At 43.5% G+C, this 27447-nt stretch overlaps 1 protein-coding gene across 1 annotated transcript in view; it reads right to left on the bottom strand.

Moving 5' to 3' along the window:
- LOC120729769 (insulin-like growth factor 1 receptor) overlaps positions 1 to 27447 on the bottom strand; it is a 72039-nt gene that overhangs the window by 21480 nt on the left and 23112 nt on the right. The window contains exon 3 of the mRNA XM_040025644.1: positions 126 to 426. Coding sequence (XP_039881578.1) covers positions 126 to 426 — 301 coding nt within the window. The remainder of the gene's footprint in view (positions 1 to 125; positions 427 to 27447) is intronic.

Here is a 27447-nt window from a genome sequence, read left to right as displayed (position 1 = left end):
TAAGAATGATGGGCAAGCCTGGAAAACACTTAATATAATGTGAATGTATTTACGTTAACGTATATGTTACCATGGTATTTCCAAATGATCAGGGCCTAAAGTAAGAATAAAGGATTCATCTTTACCGATTAGTCTCGTTACGTGTGAAGCCAGAGGGACAGTCGAGCATACACTCTCCATCGTGGATGACAAAGTGAAAATCGCTGGCCAGATGCACTTGAGCGCACAGTTCCATGGTAATGCAGCGCCAGCCCTCAAACTTGTAGGTGCCCGGGGGACAGTGTGGGACGCACCGACCCTCGTGGTAGTAGTGGAGACAGGCGGAGCAGGCCATGTCGTTGTTGGGTTCGGTGCAGCTACCGAGGCACTGGTTGTGGCAACACTCCCCCTTGTCCGTACAGGCAAGCCTACATTGCTTCGGGCAAACTGACAGAGACAGAGAAAGACACGGTAAGTAAGTGTCAGACATATAGAGTGGCTTGAGAACACCCTAAACAAAGAAAGTATGCAAGGATAATGTTCCATATACACAGGTCTGCAGAAAGCATCATTCCATCCATATACATGGAAAGCCGGATGTAGGAAGAGAAATAGCAAGACACCCAATTAAAAAACAAAAAAAAGTTAGACATCGCATTAAAAGGAGGAGATAAGGAGGAGATATTTGACTTCTTGGGCCTGCTGTGCTTGGTTTTAGGCAAGAACAATGCATTCTTTTACTTTCAAATATTCTGTCATGGTGGAAGAGAATCACACCCTTTCTATTACAGCGTCTAACAAAGAATCACTTCCCACAGAAAATGATTGCGCAGGGTGTTTCGAATTAAGCTCGAGCCCCATGAATAATAGTCACTGTTTTTTGGGCATCACTCAGAAACCAAGCAGCAAACAATATGTTATCAATAAAGCGCGGCATTTTCCCATTGCTTGGAAGGACAGACAGTTAGTCAGATTTATCTGACTGAGCTTGAAACGGGACGGTTAATATACGAGTCGTCATCACTAGAGAATAAGTGTTTCCAAGTCCAAACTTTGATGCAGGAAAGACTACAGTTATGAGAAAGTACTCATTCAGCTAAGAACACACTACAAAACCCCGATCTTTGCTTGTATGTAGTCTTCCTAAGTACTTGTGTTAATCCCATCTGTCTTACTCTAAATGAACAGTGACATATGAAAACAGCAAAAGCAAAAGGAAACGTCTGTTTTTAATGTTCAAAAGCATTTATTTTTTTTTGCTGTAGCCTATTCACAGAAAGTCTCCTCAGGAAAAACAGATGTAAAGAGAAGAAAGCAGACGTTTCCCACCGCTAGCTAATCATGAGACACAGGGGTGCCCTAGTTTTAGATAAGCCTACTTCCATAGACAAAACACCTGGACTGTGTGTGTCTGTGTCTGTGGGAATCTGTGTGGTTGTGAAAGGCCTGGTGACACTGTACTTTATACAAATAGCAGCTGAGGAGTCACTTGGGGGGGAAAAAAGCTGCCCTCTGTAACAGATAATAAATCTATTGTTTTTTGTTAATTGTTATTTATCGCCGTTTCTTAAATCTGCCTAATTTACATAGAAACTATTTGGAAAGAGCAATGCTTTTTGCGGCCTCCACAGACGTTTGTTATTTAGATTTTGAGAACGTAAGGGTTTACCATTTATTGTTGTGCTTTTGACTACAAGATAAATTTCTTTGCATGAAATGAAGTGAAAAAAATGAGGCAGAGGAACTGTGATTTCTCCATGCAGTCAGAGCTTAAAGAAAACACGAGTACACACACGCCATCAATATGTTTTATGTGTTATTTTTATATTATTATTAAAATTCGCACAACCATGACAATACACAAATTACTTCATTCATATTGTTTCAGCCTTCCTCGTAACACACGCCATTGTCTGAATGAAGAGTGCACATGTGTGTCCAACGTGTTAGCATGCATGTAGATATGCGAATATTTGTGTACGCTGCAGAAAAGGACTCTCTGCTCCGCTTGTTTATTTGATTTTAAATTAAAGGCAGGTTTGGGTGCATTGCGTTTCATTTGTGTTCAATTTGTTAATCAGTAAAGAAAATTAAACCCTTGTGTTGGGCTAATCTCTGGAAGGGTACTTCCCCTTGCTTCACAAAACATCTGTGCAGGTTGAAACGGTTCACGGTACAGATCAGCACTGCTGCGGAATAAATGCATACTCAGTCTGAGACTTTCATTTCTGCAAGGTTTCTCAAATACATCTTTCTTATATTATCAAAACAAAATTATCAGCAATATTCTTTGAAGGAGGTAATGCACACAGTTGTATGAAATCTCCATCACTAATTTATAGCTTCTTTAATAAACCTTTAGGTCTTTACCTGTGTTAAACTGATTGGAAAGAGGTGTTCTGATCATCATTGCAATGTGCAAGTAAAAGTATGTATGCCTACACAGATATTCCATTTTAAATAAATAAATAAAAATAATCAATTTAGAATTCCCATTTTTTCATTTACAAAATTTCCCTTCACTTTAATATTTTTAAGTTAGTTACAAAAATTTAAGAAATGTGTTTTTTCTTTTTAAAAAACACAAGAACCTATTCTCAATAAGTGTTCTTATTATGGGCCACATATTGGTTGTTTCAGTAGTTAATGACAAAAAAAATTCAAGTATTTGAAGTACTGGAATCACTAAAATTTGAATGAGTTATATGACCAGAAAGCTACTGAACAGCGTATTTAAATCATTAGTTTAATTACATGCCACATTATAATTTGTAATCATAATTATAGTTCTATACTGCACCACCCCAACAAGTGTTTGCATGATGACATGAGTATAATACTCAGCGTGGGAAAGGCCATAATGCTATGTATATCTTCCTCTACGCACATTTTCTGTGACGACAGGAGTCGAGCGGCTCCTTCACAAACAGTATATTTTCACCAATAGTGTATCTAACGGTTTTGGATTGGGTCCAGTACAAATACCAAAGATCTTTTTTTTAAACTACAGCATCAAATGCCAACACACTCACATACTCGCATGTAGCAGCTATGATTTGATTAGAAACATGATGCTGACTCTAGTATGCCAGAGCAGGCCGACTGGTGCTGCACATTTAGTAAGAAAAAAACACAGCGTGGCTTCATTTTCTTGGAATCCTACCAAAAGGGGGCAGCCAAAGCAAACTCTAATGAGCCTTATTGGAGCTTCTTTCTGCATCATTTTAAACGACTCCTCAATGAAGAAAAATCCCAAACATGCATACCTTCCTACAGAGGAAAGCAGACAGAGGCGAGGAGGGGGAGTAACTGTCTTAAATCCATATAAGTCGACCCGGTTTCACTGCGTGACCAAACAACCCGTGGTATCAAGGATACAATCCCCTATTTATAGATGGTCGTAATGCAGCCCTATTTCCACGCTGCTGCTCTCTACACATAGCTATGCTGGGTAATGTAGGTTTCCACTACTTCAAAGGAAAGGGACTACCTAACAAGGGTCTCCTCTTAAGATAAGTCGTCATCATCCTTGTAGTCCCCCGGGTAAATGTTTAATATGAACTGGAATGCATCAGGAGCATCAGCAGGTCTGGATTTGACCCTTTTTGAGTACACACTGCATTAAGTAACCTTTTCAAAACTTGCAAATCCCACCCCCACCTCCCTGCAGAAAAGTCAGATTGCTGATTGTTGGGTTAGGGGACCTTATAATGTTGTTCCTCTCTCACAGTACTTACACAACCCTCCTCTCTCCCTCCGCAAACACTGTCTGGTCAAACATCGGAGCCAACCAACAGCCTACCCCCGCTGTTCACCAGACCGCTGCGACACGAGGAGTGGCCAGGTTCGTTTCATTAGTAGTAAACGGCACAACAATCCGCACAGAGGAATCTCCTTCTGAGGAGCTGGCGAGGCCCTGGCTATAGTCACCATTAAATACAGCAGCAGGGGGAGGAAGCATTGCTAATAGGGAGACAGGCTGACAAGTTTAGTTTTTGTTCTAAAGGTATTATCCAGCTGCCGGGCTATGAGAAGAATCTGCAGAATGTTCCAGGCTACGGAGAATTCAACAAGGAGAATGTTAATCCCTATTAACAACTTCCACAACTAGCTGCAAACACGATTACAGAGCAGTCAGAGGAGAGAAAATCTTACAGACATGGAAAATGCAAATACAATATGAGAAAAATGTAGGCATACAACAGATTTTATAGGAAGTGCATTTGTCTCCCACCACCCATAGCCCCCTACTGAACCCACAGCACTCACCTCAACACTGTATGAACCAAAAAGCAGCTTTAATCTTAAAACAAGATGGTTCAATTTCAACACTGTTTGTTTTCAGGAGGATATGTGTGTGTGTGTGTGTGTGTGTGTGTGTGTGTGTGTGTGTGTGTCTGTGTGCGTGCGTGCGTGCGTGCACGTGTGTGTCTGTCTGTCTGATGGGTGAGAAGGTTCAATGTTATTGGTTCAAACTGGTGCATTACTTGAGAGGAAGAGGATTGCAGTGCAGCAATTCTCCTCATCTGAATGCGAGTCATGTCTTGTTTGCCGGAGAGCACACTGTGCAAGTAGACTACTACACTGTTTACACTGGAAGGCTGGTGACATGTTTACAGCCAGCTGGCCACTGCCACCTCTGAAGATGAAGTACGCGTGAAAATATAAGTAATGCGGTAAAATGTTACACTAATCCCAAACCAACCAGGTGCAGTCATGCCGAAACGTTCAAATTATCCAACAATGTTTCATTCTTTAAGTCATTCTGCACATCAAAGTTCAGTGCGTCTTCCCGGAGTCATTTAGAATAAGTAGGAAGACCGACAGACAGCTAGGAAATCATTCATTATTCACAGTGGGGCTCAGGGGAGAAGGAGGGGGTGCCGAATATAGGTGGGTAGGGTTTACACTGTTAGCTGTCTGCTGGACCAATAGCAGCTGGGAGGGGAGGTTCTTTTCCAGATGACTGACATGTTATTGAGTCTGGAGCAGAGATGGTAAACAAGTCCTCTCTTGAGCAGGCACTGGGAGGGGGAGTCGTAACCATAGTGATTAAGCATGACCTTTCCACAGATTTAGAGAAACCATAAGTTAAGGAAAAACCTGAACAGATCCTTTAGTGGAACATTCGTAAATAACAAACCTGGCTGGGCTACGCGGAAGGTGGGACAACCTTTCAGGATGTAATAGGTAACATTTAAACTGGCAGTGATTTTAAAAACGCGTCAGTTTGAAACAAAACCATAAAAATACATTATAATTAACACAAAATGTGCGCTTTGAAAATATTGCACATTCATAAAAAGAACACAACCACCACATACTTTGCTGTGACTGCCTATGAAGGCTGTTAGGATAGAAGCCGTGCACATCAGGCGTCAATCACACCGCCGGTGCTGCTTCACGTTATAAATGGGGTCGTAGCTTCATCAGGACGTAATTAAATTTATCTCTATATCACCTCCATTTATGAAAGCATTCACTCGACTGCACGCTACAGTGATCCACTGCACTGTGGGGATGCACAGCCTGTCTGTGCACAGTCAAGGTATTTGAGCTCAGGTTACCAGCTCTGAAAGCAGACTGCAAGGTAGCTCAGCTGTACAGTAGCAAACAGCAGGGCCTATCAGGGCCTGCTGCAGTCCAGATCCCAGGCTGACCCTCCCATCTCCCTGAGCTCAATCAGGCCACATCCTCATCCGGCAACCCGATCCTCCCCGGGAGCCCCCAGTGGATCACTCCAGACACTTGTTTAAACCACATCAGCCCGAGCGGCTGGAGAGAGGATGCTTCCTCTGCTCACAGCCAAAGGCAAACCGCATCAGAGATTCCAGTGCGGTCTCACTCCTACAGCGATAGAGTCTTAAGTGCTGGGACGATCTAATCTAAAGAGGTTTTGTTTTTTCTTTTTTAAATACTTTTTCAGGCAGATTGTGTCTGGCTGCGCACGTTCGGCAAGATCGACCGTTTCGCTGATCAGAGGGGGTTTTGTTTGGAAGAGGAACGCTGCACGGCATCATGATGCGATTTTCTCGTGCAGACAGCTGGCTCAGATGAGCTTGCCTAAATCTCTGTTCGGGCCTGCGCACAAAGGTGTGTGTGAGCCCATTTCTCCCTGTCCCACTGATTCTGGGTCTTTTCCACTCCCATGCCCTCTAAAGAACAGCAATGTGTTTTTCACACAACTATGTGCTGGTCTGTGTGTTCAGGCATGCGTGGTATTTCCCCTCACTCGAGCTCAGTCACAACAACAACACACAGGCACGCACACATGCGCCCGTACACACACACACACCTTCTTTAGGCCCTCGGGCCTTGGCCCAATCTGCAGCTGTTGTTGTTGTTGTTGTTGTTGCTTTGTTGTTGATTGATTGCACCCACTAAAAAGACACAGGTATGCAGCACCATATGTAAGAACTTTGTTTTTATCACTGTAGAGACAGAGGACGGCCTGAAAGCTATTAAAGTGCTAAAACAATGGAAAAAGTGAGTAAGAATATCCTTCAAAAGTGACATTTTACCACACAGATTAATATATTCTACGCATTCGGATGTTACCAGGCAAAATCCTCATTTTAACTAATCATTGAACAGTAAAAAGCCCAAACATTTAGTTAATCGAGGTCTTTATATTAAATTTAGAGATGCACCCATGTTAAATAATTCGGTGTTTGAACACCATATCCTTCTTCTATCTTGTAATTCTAGCTTGAAGCAGTTAATGCATGGTTGACAGGACAGGTCAGTTAGAGTGACAGAAAATTAATTGGCAACTGTTTCAATAACAAATAGTAGTTTTAGTAATTTCCCCAGTTTCATTAGAAAAGAATATTAGATGGAAGTCAAATAGTGGGGCCTTTCTCTGTATCAAAGCTGACCTTCTGAATCCCTGTGGGCCTGACTTCTAGTCGACTAATAGCCCCACAGTCCCAACTCATCACCCCTGGAGTGTTTTTTGTAGCCATGAAGATGAGCCTCTCCAGCAGCTCTCCAAATTATCCTCAAGACTCACATCTAGTGGTTGTCATGACTCAGAGGGGGAGTTCAAATTAAAAGCACATTCAGCTGCACTGACAAATCTAAAGAAGGCATTATTGCAAAAACTGACTGTGTGACTCGTACCTAATGGTTGGCAAGTAAGTGCTTCGCCTGACATGTCTAAAGTTGATCTGGTCATGAAGACTTCACAGAGATTTACAGAAATGTTTCAGCTGCAGACACTGAACTTAACAAGCTAAATAAGGTCCTTAGATAGACATTAAGGATGGAAAGAGAAACTTTGCAGAGAAGTTGGGCATTTTTTCAGAGGTTCTGAGGTGTTTCCTCTTACTAAAGGTGCCTTCTAAAAATACCTGCCTTCCCAGATCTCTTTCATTAAATACAGTGCGTTTCCTGGCACTCCTCTGTTGACTAACTGTTTTGCAAGCCGAGTGACTGGTCAGGGTTAGTAAGAGCCTTCTACGCATTGCACTGTAATCCCTCCTGTTAAGTGACTGTCTTCATAGCTGTTAGTTACATGTATACACTGTAAGATGAATCGTTACAGATTTATTTCGCAACACTGGAAAAAAAACAACATAGCTGGTCATAAAATGAACAACTTGGTGCTTCCTTTGGCTCAGGCGCTGGATGTTTGCAGGCACAGTTTAAAACCTGGCTGTGTACCCACACGCCACCAGACAGAACTTCCAGCCATATGGACCAATGTTGATTCTCAACATATTCCAACCCACTCCAATCTAAACTTTAATAAACACCTCTAAAAAAAACACTCCTGAATTTTAGTGCTGCTTGTACAAGTTGCAATCAGGGAAATGTGTAACATCTTAGTCTGCAGACAATCGTAGCCAATCATCATCGGAACATCAGAGAACAGTAACGGTTCTCATACCAGAGCATATTTCTGTAAATGACCATCGACAACTCTGACACACGGTGCCCAGACTTCATCCTGGTGCGCCATCCGGCATACGTTATCCCTGCTTGCATGACGTCTGGATTCAACATGACAAATCTTCATTTCACATCGACTTCAAAGAGGTCCTAATCCCGATTAAGCACAGCAACATTTGCCTTGAGCTAAAAAGCTGATGGGGATATGTTTGTGCTCATTGCAAGCACTCCCACCAGGTTAAAATGGAGATCTCTGCTAGCACTGAGGAGGCCATTAGTTGATTGCTCCTCTGTGATAGCGAGAGGATGATAAAGCCTAAAATTGCTTGAGATTACTTTAAATAAAAACATTTTAGAAGTTAAAAAAAAAGTTATACAGCCCACATTAAAACCTCTGTATGTCTGCAGACACTTTCTGGTTGTTGGCACACACAGGCAGACTGCAGTGTTATTACTCTGCCCATCTCTTCAGTGCATCGCTCTCTTTTCTTTAGGATACACACCTCAGTATTTGGCACCTTAATGGAGCCACCAATCCCAATAGTCGCTTCATGAATAACATCTGGGTTAAGGATTTCCTTTTTCCTCCCTTTGATGTTGTTATAGAAGCAAGATTCGATTTGATTCGATATACCTTTATTAGTCCCACGAGGGGAAATTTCATGTTAAGGCTGCCGACCTATTGCACGCAATGGCGGCGCCATCTTACCCTCCGACTATACGTACATTACACAAAAACATCACATGGGGAAGACAGGTCAGAGAGGTATAACAATGGAAAATGCACCACATGAGGAAAGATAAGCTTCTCCAAGATCTTATCCGTGCTGCAGTCAATGAGCCCATTTTGAGAAACTCACGCCTCATCCCATCATTTCAATCCCAGCGGGCAGCATTGTGGGGGTTTGAACAGCCGGTTCCGCTTCCTTAATTCTTCGATACGTCAGGCCAGCTCCGATCAGCAAGAACCCTGTTATCATGGTTCCGAATAGGTAGATATCTTCAGCACTCAGGCTCACCCAAGCCCAAACTTCTCATTGAGAAAGGGGTGTCAATTGCATTCAGGGACCAGTTGATCAAATCCATAATTCTCTTTTAAGTTTTAGAGAACGGACTGTGAGAGAGCGTTCCAGGGAAAAGTAATACAAAAAACACGAGACTAGACAAGGACACAAGAGGCTAAGCAGGGAAGCTAAGGGAGGGGAGGAGAGGAGAGGAGAAAAGTGCGACCGCCTTCGTCAAGAGCAAGAGCAGAATTCTTGAGCAGAATTCTTGAGTGTTCATGCACAGAAAAAAAAAGGACAAGCACCAGAGTTAGGATGAATCACTCTCTTTATCTAGAGAGCCTGCACTGAGACTTAAGGCTAGGTCTTTCAAGTGTAATGGCCTGATAAGATACCACAGTCCCAGATGATGTCACAGTAAAACAGTATTGTACTGATCCAGTAGAATACACACAAACCTCGTGCTTGTTTTGAACATTTCCTTTTGGCACAAGGAGTTAAAGGTTTGCAGTTTTCCTCATAAACAGTTGAACAACACAGAAGAATAGAGGCACTTACTACTGACATGCACGCTGATAAGGCCAAACAGGACCGGTGACGGGAAATGTTTGGCAGCATTCAGCAATTTGCTCATTCTCACTCGATCCTTTCACATCAAAAGGGTGTGACTGGATATCATAAATAAGGGCTACTTTACCTTAAACATCCCATTAAATCCATGTGTCTTAAAATGACAATAAGCCCAAAAGGGTGGCTTACCATGTCAACGTAAAGCCACGAACGACACTAAAGGACCACTACAGTGTCGTCAACAATGGACTTGTAAAGGTTTATCGTTATTAGTAATTGAGTAACAGCAACACCCAACATCATGCCAGTGGCACAAAGCCTTGCAGCGGGAATGAACTACTATTTACAAGTCTCTGAACAAACTGTGGGTTACGTCACTTTCAGCAAGTTTCTCTCACAGGCTCAACGCAGACGTAGCTCCTCATTTGTAACCTAAGTTTCGGTGTTAATCGGATTTTACCATGACGCAAGTCCCCCATTCACTTCTGGCCTCGAACACAAACAGTAGTCATGATAAAGAGCGTGTGGAAACAATACAAAATGACAAACTGCAGCTCTCCACCTAATCTGTACCATATTTGGTTTTGGGGCAGTGTTTCAATGGCAGTTCAGCTAGAGCATTAAGTGAGACCTCGCTTCAGGACCTTCATATGCCATACATAGAGCGTGGACTCAAAGGTCAGAAGCTAGAGACCGGTGACCAGACATGGGGCAGGGGATGGATAAAGCTGTGCCTGACCTCACACTGCCTATGTGGATGGAGCAGGACAGCTGACAGGCCTTAAACAGTCCCCAGCCCACACTTCCTATTGGCTGCCTGTGACATCATGCTTCTATCCCCATTTTTTCACCTCCTCTTTTCAGGGTGGGTGGAGAGTTCAGTTCTTCCTCCTCCTCCTTCTCCCCCGTCTCTCCTTCTCTCCCCCCCATCCCACACACACAAATACACTCAGCTTTCTTTGCCCCTTTTAGGGACCTCAGCAGCTTCAGGACGGAAGAGAGAAGAGGAAGGAGGGAGCAAGAAAATGAAAGAAAGATGAAAGAACGATTAAAGCATGTAGTGTGGAAGCTTTGCTAATTTTATCTACATTTCTAGACAGAGGTGTGTGTGTGTGTGTGTGTGTGTGTGTGTGTGAGAGAGAGTTTCCTCCAACTTGTGTGGCAGGTACATGCCTTGTATGGCTCTCATACGAAGCACCACTGCCACATCACACTTGTTTATCGTTAAAGTGCTCCCCGATGGGTCAGCGTGTGGTCTGTAAGCATGAAGCAGAATCTGCATATAAGCCATAATGTTTTCTTTTTCCTCTCTTTCCTAGGCTCTCGGACTTGAGCAAGTCCTTCCTAATTAACACATGCCAAATGAGGAGTTTTGTCTGGCGTATCGTGCTTCATCGTGTTATTGTAAAACTCTGGGTTTGACATTTTTACTAGAGGACAGCTACAGCTGGGCTTTTTCTTTTTCCAGTAATGAAACCAAAAGATTATTAAAGCAAAAGAAAACTAAAAAAAGGGAGAGAGCCGCAAAGGGAGACAATAAGAGGAGGCATATTGGGAAATAATTGCTTAATATAAAAATATGCGCAGTAAAAAGAAGAAGAATCAGACTGTTTTTTTGTTTTTTTAGTGTTTTAAACTAGACATGCAGCAGAGGGATGCGGCTTTTTAGGGAGATTTAAAACACAAAAATGATCAAGACATGCATTCTATGCGTGATGAGGGACAGTGACTAAGGGCTGAGATTCCCCTGCTCTGCGACAATCAAACCTAGTGTTTAGTGCCGGATCACATCCCTCGGCGATAGATTAGCTCTAAGTCGGATTAAGGAGGAGTCAGTGCATATAGGAGAGGTGAAGTGTCATCAAAGCGCTGCAAGAGGACTCAAAGACGCTGCAGTGGTTAGCAAGCATGAGGCAGGAGGGTTTATTTGGGACTTACGGGAAGATGGAGAAAGATCTGGGGGCGGGTTTTTTATGTTGGGCACAAAGCACAAAAACTACATTTGAACACACTTTCAGCTCGTATAGCTTGTCCTGCTATGACACCAAAAGCTGCAGCTTAATCAAAAAGAAAACCTCCACAGGTGTGAACACACTATAAACCCGGAGCATTCAGAAGTCGACACAGAGGGCAGAGAGGACAGATGCCAGTGCAGAGGCTGGGAAATGGACACAGGGAACAAGACTGCTTCCAGATACAGGAAGCATGCTAAGCCCCCACTATGTTAAACATAAGACTTCCAGAAATGATTGAAACAAAATGCCCATGCTTTCTCCCCACCAAACAAACAATAGTCTCCTTTGTGAAAGCCCGTGGCTACCAACAGTCAGGGGAGATATAAAGACACAGTTTAGAAAGAGCGGGCATGTTTCCCCCCTTCTTTTTTGAGGCTGCAGACAACTCTCTCCTTCAGTTTGGACAGACTGGGACATAAATGTGGGGCGCACTACAGTGTGGCCCACTTAGGTGCCCCCTGCTTAGAAAAAAATGCTTTTGTTTTCCTGTTGTTACAGGCCTCAAACAACTCAAGGAACAAGGCTGCAACAGTAGCGGAGCACCAGCAGGGGGTCAACGCCATGGTAGAGAGGCACGCTAACACAGCAGACATGTTACACACATTCATTGAGATTGTAAACACAGGGCTGAGGAACCAGTTTTTTCCCCCCTTGTTGTGACCTAAAAATCTGTTGTATTCCATTAATGGTTCAGTGAGCGTCTTCTAAAGCAACACAGCATATCTACCAGTCTCTCACACCATGTGAACTCTGATATTTCAGACTTATTATCATTCCTTCAGCTCCGTTTTAATCAGCCCCAGGGTTTCCCCGAGCAGATCACTTTACACAAGTTTTCTGTCATCCTTAAAAGATCACTCTGCTCCTCTGACACACATGTGGTAACCTGCGTAAAGAGGACACTGCACCAACTGCAAGCACAGGATGAGCCGATTCTATATTTACCCGAGAACTGCTGTATCTCTGCTGTCCCCAGATGCAGTAATTCATTAGTTATTTCATAAATGTCTTGTTAACTCTTATTGGTCTGAATGCTGCTAAACTGAACATCATAAACTGTAATAAATGGGGGTCCCGAGGCTATATTTTTTCTCTACAACAGAAGCACTGGATCAGCTCTGGAATTACTTGAGAGAGAAAAAAATCATATGCCTCATAACACATGACTGTAGTATTTAACTCCACCGAGGAACATGCAGATGATAACACAACGAGCCCTTTATCCTACTTGAATTGTGTGTTAAATATTAATCATCAATAATGCAACATATTCTTATTCTACGTAACATCAACTGGTGTTAAAATGCTGCCCACGCCCCGATTAAGACCATAACAAGACACCATGGGAGAGTAGAAATCGCACCTGCTAGATCAGTGATTTCCGCCGGAATGCACTTATTCAAACATGAATGTGCGCACAGATACACACACACACACACACACACACACGCATACTTTTGAACAGCTGGTGCTGGGCTGGCTGGCTACATACAGCCAGGGGACAGATAGCTGGCTGAGAGAGGGAATGGGAGCACGTTGCTCAATCAATGAGCCATCAATCACACACTTACACACACACACGAACACAAATGCATACACACAGCAAGAAGGAGCAAAGACATGAAACAGGAGACCATATCCTTTAACTACCACTCAAAAGAAAGCCATCAAAGCGCTGGCTCTGGCCCCAGGCCTTTTTCCATGGCCAAATTTCCAGTCACTGCTTTGTCTTGTGGTGGTTTCATTAGAGCTACTACTAGACTCCTCTGTGTGTGTGTGTGTGTGTGTGTGTGTGTATGTGTGTTGCACCACAGCAGTTATCTGCTATCTAACTAGCTCACTGCTGCGGGGTTTCTTTTCTGCACTCTGCTGAGCTCCCAGACAGCAAGAGGTTGTGAAAAGGCTGGCAAGGAGGCGGCAGCAATCATATAGTAAGTAGCACCTTTCTGTTGTCTGTTTGGTTCCTGTAAGGAAAAAAGGCGAGTGAGGAAGTAAACAAAGCACGTCAGAGAAGGGACTCAGCAAGTGATTACTGTTATTTATAGCTATTCTTTTCCTGCTTTGGCAACACCTGTACAAGCGGTACGTGATAACTTATACCACTTAAAGGGGGGAAAAGAATACATGGCACAAACTGCAGTTAGTTACTCTGAATTGTTGGATTATTTTAGTCGAAACATAGATTTTTCTTTGAAAATGAACAACCTAAACACACCAACACACACACATTCTCGTTTTGATATCTTAGTGAGGACATCTAATTGACATAATGCTTTCCCTAGCTGCTTACCCTAACCCTAACCATCAAAAACGAATGCCTAACCCTAACCCTCAGCCTAACCTAATTGCAACCCTGACACTAAAACCAAGCTTTGAGTCTCAAAAATGCCTTCAAACTTGTGAGGACAGGCACTTTTGTCCTCACAACTGACTGTTGGTCCTGACAAGTATAGTAATTTTTGATTTTTGGTCCCCACACAGATGTCTAAACAGGTACACACACACACGTCTATAATTTTACCAACAGGAATAATAATAAAGTTTTCAATGATAAATGCGGATATCCATCCCTGTTCTTAAATCAATACTAACATCAATTCGTGAACACCCATGAAATCAGGTGGGCCTGTGTCCATTAATTGTTGATTGTTTATGTAAATGTACACAGCGGGAATGCATCCACAAACAAAAAAGTAATGCGCATGTAAATCAGAGTCTTCAAATGATTTTAATAACAGTCCAAACATGACTCATTTGGGATAATTCCAAAATATTAGTTCTTATATTTGAAAAGCTAGAACGGGTTAGTGGTGTTATTTTATCGGTGACTCAAATGGTTAACGGATTATCTCAGTTAAAGAGAAGCAGGAAAAGGCGAGCGGCATCGCCATCAGCAGCAGGATCAGCAGCGTTAATGTACACAGGGAGGAGTAAACAACACCAGAGGACGTCCTCGTGTCCCTGAGCCGCAGTGACAGTATGTCCTCCTGTCTGCACTGTCATTCTGTGTCAGCTCTCATTACCTACAGCACTGCACGAGCAGCATTGAGTGACTGACTGGCTAATGGCACCTGCTACCTACTGCTTTATGGATGACAGCAAGGGGCTGGGAATCGCCATGACAACGCAGAGATTGCACTATGCCTGACCTCGATCACGTGGAATAATCTGTTCATTTAAACATTATTACTCATTTATGCAACACAAGAAACCGATTTCAGTTGATTTCTTATGTGTTAAATATCTATAATTTACACAGAAGACACAGCAACCACTCAACTGCTGCCTACATCGGACTAAGTTAGGTCCAGTTCACATAGTGGAGGTTCGGCTTCGCCTTGCCATCTAAACCTAAGTTGTGTTTATTCGCCTGCAGCCATATTTCTGTGACAGCAGATATAGGGGAATCACAAACGAGAGAATAAGCTCCGTCACTTGAAACAAGACTCCCCTTGGATCGTCATTTTTCCTCTAATGGATAACAGAACAATAGATGCCTCTAACTCACCACTAAAGGATCACCGTGCCATCATTGTACAAGGGGTACAAGGGTCAATTTCCACAGCAAAGAAGAAGAGAAGATGCACTCTCTGTGATCCCCAAACTCTGCTTTGTTTTCTTGGGTAACATTTTTTTTTGTTGAAGTTTTTAAAGACTTTCTGCAAATGATATCTTGAAGACAATAAAATTAATTAACTAAAGAAAAGAGATTTACTAAAAAATGATTCAGTATGCTTGTATACCGTGTCTTCCACCTGTCTAAAACTATTTCAGCTGGAAAAAGGGGAAAAAAAGGTGCTTATATCTACTGGAAGATTTTAATTAAATAACAATGCAAATAGTAAAGTTGTGTGATGAGCCCCTGGGAATCCACTTAAAAACAAAACCCAACAAGAAAAAAAAACACTGGGGTAGTTTCACTGTGAGACAACAGGAGAGCACAGAAATGATGTTTACATGCTTCCACAGCACATGGTTAAACAAGTGCAAAATCAAGATGTCCCTCCTAACTGTAGCTGGCGAAGTTTACAAAATGTTGAGGTGTGCCTGTTACTCCTCGATCTGATAACTGATCTGCAGTGGCTGCTAAGCGAGCAGCTTCAGACGGAAGCACAACCCAAATTGGGCCTTTGTTCCAGACTGCACAGTGTCTCAGCAGAGGCATGAACAAAACACAACACAGACGCACACGAAGCCTGAACAGTCGCTAACGTGCACACACACAAACACACATAACTAACTCTACCACAAGCGCCTCTGAGCCGCGTCTCACCCACCCACACACATATACTAAACACAACCTAACCCGCCTCCCCTCTCACTCTCTCTTGCTCCTTTTATTCCTCTCGGTCTCCCGCTCCCTCCCCCCTAACCTTCATTCATAAAATGGCTGCTTCACAACTCCAATTCCTGGCATGGAATTTATGGATAAGGGGTCAGGAGCAGCAACAGGCCAGGGGGGACTTGTTAGTTCTATTTTTCCCCTCCCATCTTTTTCTCCTCCTCCTTTTTCAGATAAAAAAAGCCAACCTACACCAATGTGATTTGTCCACCTAATTCTCCTCCACACATATGCCAGCCTTCCTCATCTCTACCCCAACCCTCCCCTTTCCTCTTACCCACTCCCCTCCAAAACAAACCTGATACCCTTGTAGCCTAGCAGGGAAACTAAAGCTATGCATCTGGCAGAGGAAGGCAGGCACGAAGTGGAGAAGGGGCAGGAGCAAGTGCTGGTGGCTTCTCCTAAGAGGCCAGCAAGAGGGGAACGGGGACAATCTCAGGTTCCATCCCTGGAACACAACCTCCATGTTTTTGCAGTTTTACCACATCACACGGACGCACATGCAAACTCCCAGGGCATGGGTTAAAAACAACAGGACATTGATTGCTATAGCATTTGCTCCGAAAACACCAATCTATGTTAAAGGAGCAACAAAATGGGGCAGCTTGAATGGCCGAGAAACTCATCCCAACCTGCCAACACATACCTGTGTTGGTATGAGACAAAAGTGTGTGTGTCAAGGTAAATTTGGGCCTATGGCATCAGTTTTCCTCACGACACCACTCTGCGATATCTGCTTCTGAAATCACACAAATTAAAACTCACTCAATAACAGCACACAAACCCTGAGGTGCATGTCAGGTTACACCGTAGGTAACAGCATAAAGTTTCAGATGGGGTTGCGGTTACAACGTAGCTACGGCGTAGATTTCCCGCTGAAGCATTAAACCCCAATAACAATCCCTCTCCTCCTCCCAGCGTCTCCCCTGTGCTGCCCCTGGAGCCCCCAGCAGAAGACGGTACGAGCAAGGAAAGGTCGAGGCCACGAGATGAACGGTCCCACCTCTTGCTGGAATGAGCCTTAATTTGATAGGGGTTGGGCTGAGCCAGGACTGTGGTAAGACATGCACATGTGCCACACAGAAAGAAGCATGTGTTAAGTCACTGGAACGTACACACATATCGGAGACACAATGAGGAAGGTCATTCTTAGGATGCAATTTGAAAAAAACAAAAAACAAAACAAAGAATCAGCCATATGCTTAAGTCGTTGCTGCACGTCTGCCGTTTCTGCATCTCACATCAAAATGAGGACACCGGACGTAAATGCATAGACCTGCTGCAAAATGACACTGTGCCGTGGTTACATAATCTTTGCACTACTAATGTAGCTGTTACTGTGCCCTGTATCTCATAAAAGCAGCAAATTTAGTTGTTCTGCTATAACCAGAATACAGTGTTCCCCCTCCTAAGCCCACACGTTTCAGCCCACCCATCCTCTTCTTGCCTATCAGTTCTGGCCTTATTCCATTCAAACTTTTCACAGATGGGAACAGAATTGTGTTGATGTGCATTCCATATTCAGTGTACATGCATCAGTCACACCACAGACCAGGGCGTCAGAGGGTCAGAGGTGGAAATGACAGACCTGGGCTCTTTATACATGCAAGGATACGTGAATATAAGATCCCATATCTGAGCTGGCAGTGCAAAACAGGGCAGCAGTAATCAAATGAACTAACATCCAGGCTGTGTTGCATGGTGTGGTTACGGTTGCCTGGCTATTTATATGTGTCCCTCCTTCAGAGAAGGAAGCCGCTCCTATTGGATCCAGATGTGAGCGGAAGGACAGACAACAGCTCGACTGAAAGGTAACAGCCTGGATCCAGTTGCTTAAACTACTGTGCTATCATTTAGGACACAGCGGCATTACTCCTAATGGCAAGGACAAAAACATTACTACACATGTACTAACCACATAGACTACATTTGTCTTTGAAGTGTATCATAAATGAGAAGGTGGACGGATGTCAATTTTAAAAATGTGTCTAAATAAGTCAACATTCACACATTTAAGCGTTTCTGAGAGGTGAACGTCACCGCTCACCTGAGGCTTCAAGGGTTAAATTACGCTCTCGGCCAGCCAACTACCATAACTTAACACTGCTCTCCTCCTCCCTCTGTTTAGCCACAGTACTTGAATGTCAGCAAGTGCCTGTGAAGCAGGACTAAATGTGTTGTGACCGCTGGTGATGAATTGCTGGTAGGCAGCACCCCAGTGGGTCATGAGCCAATTGATCTACTAGTAGATCCCATGACACATGATCAATTCTTAGGCCGGTCTCCTAAGAGCTAGGGTCTACAGGCATTTTCACATGCCCTCTGGACTGGGTCAGGAGAATCAGGACAATACTTGTACATGTAGGAGGCAATCTGCTGCACATGCATTCTCACTATTACACAGAACATCTATAGAGTACAAATACTATGCTTGGTTTGGGTGAAGGTGCTGCCCGGGTTCAGGGTGCACACATAATGCCCACTGAACAAGTTCTCTATTCTCCAGACAGTTACTTTCGCTATTCTACATGGGTCCACACAGACTCGGTAGTAGGATGCTGTCAGTTTAGAGACTCTTTAATTGTATTCTCAGAACATCTCCACCAGAGAGTTTAAAGCACAGGTGTCGAACTCCAGGCCTCGAGGGCCGGTGTCCTGCAGGTTTTAGATGTGTCCTTGATCCAACACAGCTGATTCAAATGGCTAAATGACCTCCTCAACATGTCTTGAAGTTCTCCAGATGCCTGCTAATGAACTAATCATTTGACTCAGGTGTGTTGACCCAGGGTGAGATCTAAGACCTGCAGGACACCGGCCCTCGAGGCCTGGAGTTCAACACTCCTGGTTTAAAGGAAAGTTGAGCTGAGAGAAGAGAGGATATGATGTCTTGGATATGTTTTGTACAGAATGAGCTGAAATGATAGAATAACTTGTCCATCTGTTCAGTGTACAGTTTCATTCTTTTCTTGTTCTTCTGTCTTCTTACAGCCACCGGACATGATGTGGCAGACAATAGAGGCCGTGGACAGCTGTTAATCTAGTAACATCTGGCTCCGTCAACCCACATTTTTCTCTCCCATAGTGAATGGATACGGACTATTCTCAGAAATGACATGGTGATCCCTTGATCCGCTCTTGCATCAGATATGTCTGGCATGAGATAGCTGAAGCTAGCACAGACGTGTGCACACACACACACACACACATACAAGCATCATTTGCGGTTATGGGGCATGAGACATGAGGTCTCAACAGGAGCCATTGTAGACTGCACTACCAGGCAGCCACACTGGGGCCCAATCGCCCCTCTGATATGGCTCGAGTCTGAACACCTACGTCAGCCCACAAGCAGCCCGCGTGACGTCAAGCACATGTGTGCTTTGACCAGAAGCCTGCACGAGTTGGTTTCACACAGAGAACGAAAAGGAGGACGGAAAGGGAAGAGAGCACAATCTTGATGTCTCAACTATTTGTAGCCCCTAAAACAGAAAGTGAGATCAGCTTTGATTAGAACACGCAAAATAAAACAGCAGTATTAGTATTTCGCAGCAAGCATCACTGTCAGTCTAATGGTATAATTATACGTCTGCTCTCAAATAACTCTGAGGCATTCTTGGTGCCCACAGTAGGCCAATGTTCAAATAAAATAGCACTCTCTGGTTGACCAGCAGCTGCTGGCTTATATATAAAGAGAAGTGATACAGATGCCAAAGGAGACAGCAATAAAAGTAAATCATTTCACCAGTCAAGGGTACATCATGTCAGATCGAATGGGCAGGTTTCTTGGAATAAAAAAAAAAAATCAGACTTTTGTACCGGTAAGTCAATATTGCCCTTTGTTCTTTGTGCTTCTTGTGTAATACAATGTTGTATTCTGTTTTCTGCGTCAGCGCAGGGTAACGGAATACAACAGTCGTGTCTGGTGTTGTATTACATTAGCTAATAAATGACATCCTGATGCTGAGTTAACTTTGTTGTCTGTTTGGCTGGATAAAATGTGCCAGAAGGAATGTCTCAAAGGCAAGAAAACACACAGAAAAAAAAAGTAGGTTTGGCCATGAAATTAAATCTTGATCTTTCTCTATCACTGACACAGCCACAAAAACACCCCTGCACCCTCCTGGTACCCATTCTGCTGGCTCCAACCGCCAAGGCCACCCGCCACGAGGGAAGCAGCAGAACGGTCCGGTTTCCACAAGCCTACGTGCTGCACAACACAACCACATAACTGCGTACATTGGGGTGGGGGGGGGGTGGGTGGAGGGGGGTGTCTACCCTCACAGTGCACCCCATCACCCTCAATCACGACACAAAGACGTAAAAACACTTTGGCACGGGGTACAGCATGCACGCATGCATCGATAATGCTTTCTTAATGATTTTTGCCACTGTCTAGTCAAAAGAGGACATATCGTCACTGGTCCACAATATTCACCCATCAATACATTACAAAACAGTTTTGAACTTGAAGCCGTTGACCAATGAGGAGTAAAGACTAATGTGCTTAAGTCAGAGACCAGACTGCCCACTGCTCTCGTAAGCCTGTTTGACCAGCTGTCTATCTTCCTAAAGACAGACTGGAGAGCACTTTGCGTACACACACCCACCCACTTGAGGGAGGGAGCACCAAAGGCACTCCAACTTCCAGACATCCGTCCCATCTGCTCCACCAACCGCCAAAATCAAATCACAACAACAGGAGAGGACCTGCGCTTGGCTTCCCTCTTTTAACCTCAAGGAATTAACCCTTTGAGGTTATGCGTGACAACCTTGAGCATAGCCCTAATTCTAACTGTGGGCATTCGAAATATCCTATTTCTCTTTTTATTAAGTAGTTCTTCAAATTAGTGGCAATCAGGGAACAAAGGAAATAACGTTTCTAACTGAGAGAAAGGTCAGGAGTTAGGATTACCATCTAAGACGTCTTAGAACTCAGAAGGTTAAAACATGCACATTTCTCTTCATAACACATCTAATGTACAAGTTTCCAAGTGCTAAAAAGGCTCTGAGTCAACTATTAAATCTAATGTGTATGCTCACTCAGTGGTCACTTCATTAGATGCACCTGCTCAAGTGTTCAGTAACGTAAACATCTAATCAGCCAGTCACGTAGCAGCAAACAACTGGATTTGGGCATGTAAATATGATCAAGTTCAAACCAAGCATCAGAATGGAATAGAAAGGTGATTTAAGTGACTTTGAGCATGGCATGGTTTTAATGGCATGAGTATTGCAGAATCTGCTGATGTGCTGAACTATTCTCACACAACAGTCTCTAAGGTTTACAGAGAATGGTCCAAGAAAGAGAAAATATCCAGCGAAAAAGGCAACGTTGATATCAGAGATCAGAGAGAAAGGCCATACCCCTTCAGGTGGTGGGCAACAGTAACTACTAATCATTTTTTACAAGCATGGTGCAGAAGAGCACCTTGAAGCAGATGGGCTACAGCAGCAGAAGTGCACAATGGGTGCCACTCCTGTCAGCTAAGTCAGGCTCACAAAAATTAGACAACCGAAGACTGAAAAAAAAAAACTTTGCCGGGTCTCATGAGGCTCAGTTTTTGTCAATATTAACCAAAATCTCAGAGGACGTTTAGAGCACCTTGATTAGTCTATACCCTGGAGGCGAAAGGGGATCCAACCTGGCAACAGCAAAGTGTAACTAGTGAAGTGGCCAGTGAACATATAGTTCAACTTTAATAGAGAATTTGCAATATTAATCTTTATTATTTATATACACTTTTGTCTATCTCGATTGTAAAACATTGTGTTATCCCTGGTATTCAGCCCACACATACTCTCAACACTGTATATGCCTTCTCTAAATCTGAAGCCGTGATTCCATTTCATTGAACTTGCAGTGTACATTACTACTCGAGAGCACGTTAGGTGTGAAGGCAGGAGCTATAAGTGAAGAGAGGTTGTGAGTGCACCTTGCAAAGAGTGTGTTTCAGCCTCAGGACTGCATTTTCCACAACACTCCTGCAATTCAGAGCTGCCGAAGAACATGCTCAACTCATTAGAGCAGAGTTCGTTAAACCTTTCTCATCAATGTACCTGCACTCTGCTCTCCATCCTCCCACGTTTACTCTGTTATTAACCAGACGGCGCTGTGAGATAAATGACTACATTAATCGTCTTTGATAGCTCAGGGATTTTCCTTGTTCGCGGGCGGGAACAGTATACGGTACACGGTGATGGTCAGGGCCATTTTGTAAAACTGCGTACGTGTCTCTCCCTGTGTGCAAATGTGTGCAGGGACTGAAAGCAGCGGAGTTTGGATCACTGCTTGATGGATAATTTGTCCCTGCGTGTTCAGTGTCTCTGCTGTAAATGAAACACATGGGACATGGCAGCAGGCTCTTAACCCCACTTTGTCCGATGGCTGTGTTTGCTCTTTGCGCTCTCCCTCTCTCGTCAGAGGTGAGCCTCTAGTTCTCAGATTGCCGCAGCTGTCAGGGAAGACCCGAAGGACTCTGGCTGTTTCCTCAGTTCACAGAGGAGTTAATGCTCTCTGGCTTTTTCACTTGCAGAACCATATTTTTCCTTTCCTCTGTATCCTCTTCCTTCCTTGGGGGTATGCTGTAAAGTTGTAAACCTGAGCCACAGGTGTCCAGCAGTGATACGCGTTTTGCCCCCACCCCAAACGCATCTGGGAGATCTTATAGTTCTTTCACCCAAAGCATCAGTTTAGCATACAGTTTATGAGAGCAATGCAGGCAGGGCTTGTTGTGCAGTAATGTTGTATTATTATGGCACCTTTCTCCTGAGGGTACCTCTAATCCAGTTACAGATTTAAACAAGGGAAATGGTTCCAAGGCATCCATCCCACTTATCCTTGGATCAGAGGGAGAACAGAAAAGCTTGTTGCCAATACTGCAGGGACTTCAAAGGGTTCAACCGTCCAAACATTTGTAGAAATTTGTGGAATTCAGCATACTTGATTGCACCTGAACTACAATAATACCTAAATTCCAGCTCGTTAATTAAATCCTGTGATGAAACCGACAAAACACTGAAACCTGGTTTGTGTGAGGCATGTGGAGGCAGAGGACCACCTCTGTTAATTCTTATGTTTTTAACAAAACAGCATGAAAAGTGCAAAACACAGATTTTTACTGTAATCAATTATTAACAATAGCAATTATTAACAGTTGTAACAAGAACACTGACAACTGTTTTAAATACATTCCACATCATGCATGAATCCGTTTCCTAGATCTAAAAGGATAGCTGGCTGCAGATTAGCTTCTGATATTTTTTAATAACATTAAGGCAACAGCTTTTCAATTTAATACTTTCAGTTCATATTCTGTAGTGAAAATATGATGCAAAATGTCCAATTTTTCCCTATGTCTTAATAGAAAATGGCAAAAGTAACAATGTTAATCATTTGAAGTTGGGTTAAATTCTGTCTATATTAACAGGCAAAAATCAAATATATAAAAAAACACACAAAGAAAATCCCATAAACTCCTTGGCGGAGGTATGAGAAGAACAACATGATCTTCTTCCTGATTTTCAGGAAGAACACAATCCATTATTGCCGGATAATTGTCACACATAGAAACCATCAATAGTTCATACAGCTCTAAGCCGAGCCAACACACATAAATGCTTGATGTGCACAATTGTAACATATGACCACAGAGTCAAGAGAGAGAAAAAGACCCTTTTCTTTAGGGGAGAAGTGGCACCAACAAACGAGTGCGCCCGCACCGACTGCGCAGAGCCCACGTACCCTTCAAACATGGCATTTTCCAGTGCAGCTCATGAAAAAAAATAATAGATGTGTCGTCACCCCATAATCGCCATTAAGAGGAATAAGAAGTGGGATTTTCTAAAAATAAACTCATTTGTTGGGGTCTTAGAGGCTAAACACTGCATTCTAGAGAAGCTGAGCTGAGTGCAAGTGACGTGCCAGCGGATCACTTACCGTCATGCATTCTTAATTTAAGCTGTATCCCTCTTGAGGGGGCCTTAGGTAACCTTACAAATGCATGAGGAATATGGGTTAAAGTGTGAACACGTCTCCAAATAAGGATTACTGGATTATAGGAAAAAGCTTTTTTTTTCACTTTAGACAATTGTTAGTTTGGTGTATGAAGCCTCAGAAAACACTAATGTCTACAAACAAAACTTAACCTGACAACCCCGAAGACGTCATCCATATTTTCCATGTGACTGACAGCAGAAGAAAGGATACATATTATCCCATTTTCATACATGTACTGCACCCCTGAACGCCCCCCCCCCCAACATCACCCAACAGCAGTGCATGTGAGAAATACCCCACACAGTCAGTTTTTATATTAAGCTGTCATTAACCTTGTCAACTTCTCAGTACAAATTCTATATAATGTTGGAATGTACTGATGCACAAACAGCACAGGTGCATTCATTATTAGTGAGCTTGTGTCATGTGTGGTGCCTCCTGCATGCATACATGAAGGCAGCTCCTTCGCTTAAACCACACAGGGTATTTCCCTGAGTGCAAACGCATCTGAAACAGACCATTTTCTTCTGCGTGCTACATGTGAGAAAGGACAGCTGTGGAAAATATCCCGACCCGATCTTCTGAAATTGTCCAAAGTTCCTGTGTGAAAACAGTTACAGAAACCTAAGTAAATGATTCGCCACGGGCATGAACAAGACGAGAAGTAGTGAGAAATTAGGTTTCTGGAGGACAGGGGTTATGTCCTCTTTCAGTTTGTGACATTACGTGAAGACAGTACTGTTATCCTTTTGTAACAGTGGAAATCAACTGTACCGACAGCTAAGTCGCTAGTCTTATATAATCCCTGCCCCAATCCAAGGCATTTTTTCTTTTTTACTGTGAGGTAAACGGGCCAACAGTACCCAGAGTGCAGAGAGGTGGTCTTCCAGGTTAGGAGCTGTCGGGGTGAGAATCAGCAGAAGGATGAGGAATTAACAAGTGTAGCAGGAGAACAGTTGGTGATGGAGGGTCAACAGCTTTCAGCTATTGGTCAGAGTTTATCAGACAAAGCAAGCAATGAGGAAACAAAAGGTATTGTTTCAGATCTCCCTGTGAGAATCAGACATCCCCCCCCCCAACATGTAGTGTCCTACAAAACACTGTCTGTGTTTAGAGCATTTCTTCACCAAGCCATATATCTGGGATTTAGTTTCATCAGCCACATATCACCCAGGGAATAACGCCAACACTGTGGCAATTAGACGATAACTTGCAGTAAGCCTGAGTCAATACCAGTTGGCTCATTTAACAGAATCTGCCCATTGTCTGCCCTCTGTGACATCTCCCATTCCTCGCCACCATTGTATCTTCTCTCCTTATCTCTCTCATAGACAGAGGAATCTTCAGTATGCGACAAGAATGCCAACAGGGAAGCCAGCCACAAGACTGAACTTACGTAACCCTGGAACCAGGGGTAAAATGTTACAGAACAGACAAAATACAAATATGGCAAAAGCTCAAGGGAAATCTAGAATGTCATGAGGGAGAAATCCATGTTGATTTTACATTCAGTTCAAAAAGTGTCAAAAGATGCCTCGGAGGTCACAGACCGCAGGGCATCAGAAAGCACTAGTGAACAATGAAGGATACATTTTCTAAGTGGAAATAAATTAGCCAAGCGAAATCAAAGAACAGCGTTTTCTTTTCAGTAGCTTCCTCGTGTTTCTGTTTAGTCCATTTAAGACATTTTCTTCTGGGAGTTTAATGGAGCAACACACATTAGAAAACAAAGTTAGAAGATTTATGGTCATATGAATTGTAGCGACAGGCAAAAATCCAGAAAGGGACGAGAGAAGAGAAGGTAACGGAGAGAGCAATGAACACCTCGGTGTACATTAACAAGGGGGCCGTGCACCCATTATCTCCAAGACATCAATTCAGAAACGATATCGGGAGCGACAACCGGATTAAACTCAGATTAAACAAAACACATTGGAGCCAATAAATGAGAACAGAAATCTAATTATTCTCACAATGTCATTTCAATTCCACCGACAATTAGCGGCAAGTCTGTAATAGCCTACACTGCCTAATAGTGCTTGTGATTTAACTTAAATAGAGTCCAAACTAAACTAACAGAACATTAATGGCTATTTGTAAAGAGGCCATTGGTGCACAAAAGGCTAATTCATTCCTGCTGAAGAGAGCAGTTTAGTTAGAACAATGACACTGGGCAATGAGGGTATGAGGCCACACTTGAACTGGCTTATGATCTTCACAGTTAATCAAAGCCAAGGGGGCATGGGGAGGTAGAGAGAGAGAGAGAGAGGAGAAAGTGAATAGCAGAGAAGTCCAATAGTTAATCCTAGCCACAGTCTTTACTCTCTGAAGATGCCCATGACAGACCTAAGATGGGGAAGGATGCCAAGCAACTAACTGGAAAACTCACTGCTTCAACAGTCACGGTCTGGAAACGTTTTAATAAGCTGGAAACAGTTTCCAAAATGGTTTACGGTTCCGATGCCGACCAGAGACAAAGGCCTGCATTGTGAAGCCAGAGCGTGTATTTTTTCTGATCAAATTTACTGCCAAGAAGCTGGGAACAGGCGACATACTCAAGAGCAGTCGCTGTTGTTTCTTTAGGCCTAACCTCCCCCTACCCCACACCCGCCTACTCCACCTCCTAAAACACTCACACACACACACAAACACAGCCTTTTCCACCACAAAGGCAGACATGTGAGAGCTCCTCCATTGAGCTATGTCAGAAAAAATGCGACGCTGCAGACCATCCCCACAGTGGCCCGTGGCCAATATCTTGAATCAATCTTCAGCATGATAGCCCTAATTTGGGCCATTCAAAGGGTAAGTATTTACATGAGAAAGTCAAAGTTAGTAAAAACCACGAGAGATTCCTGGTATGGGTGTGTCTGTCAGTGACAGAAAAAAAAACGAAAGCAGGGTAGGAGAAATAATGTCGCAGACAAACACACTTCCAAGCACAATGCTTCTGTATGTCGCCCTGACACCACAGCCGTTTTCCACAGTTCATCCAAACATAACACACATACATACACTATACATATACAAACAAATAAATTCTCCAGGCAGCATTTTACCGCACTGAGGTTGCTTATTACATTTTATAGTTACATTTTCATTTCTTCACTGCCAAATATTTCAGCAGCCTAAGCTGATGGTGATTACTTAATGAGAAGCCTAACCGTTTGGCTTGGTCAGAGATTGGAGTTCTGGGGGTATTTCTGGGACCCGAGGAATCATAAACACGTGACTTGGTCTTGTACAGATGTCAGTCTGGATGTGTTCTGACTGCTGGATGGACATGCATGAGCATCCATCTCACTTGCTTCTTCTCAATTCTTTTCCACTCTTGACTTTTTTTCTCCTCCCCTCCTCTTCCTCAAGTAGCCGGCCTCTCTGTCAGGACACGACCCGCCCAGCTCATACTCCGTAAATCAAGAGCGACATCTCCGTTGTTGCACTTAAAAAGAGGCGACGGCACAGGCTCTCTTTGCTGTGCCCCGAGAGGCCGCTTCCTCCCACCGCACCGGAGCCAAGAGCTTAAACACAAGCTTGTGTGCAGCATTTTCTGACACCCGCAGGCACTAAGCGACGCGCCAAATGCAGATGTGTCTGTCTCCATGGCGGCACCGAAGAGCTCACTGGGCAGAGCACGTACTTACATGC

The sequence above is a fragment of the Simochromis diagramma genome, unplaced genomic scaffold (assembly GCF_900408965.1).
Source record: "Simochromis diagramma unplaced genomic scaffold, fSimDia1.1 OVJJ01000293.1, whole genome shotgun sequence".
NCBI lineage: Eukaryota > Metazoa > Chordata > Actinopteri > Cichliformes > Cichlidae > Simochromis > Simochromis diagramma.
The sequence above is the reverse complement of the archived record's forward strand: the minus strand, read 5'-3'. Positions and strand labels throughout refer to the sequence as shown.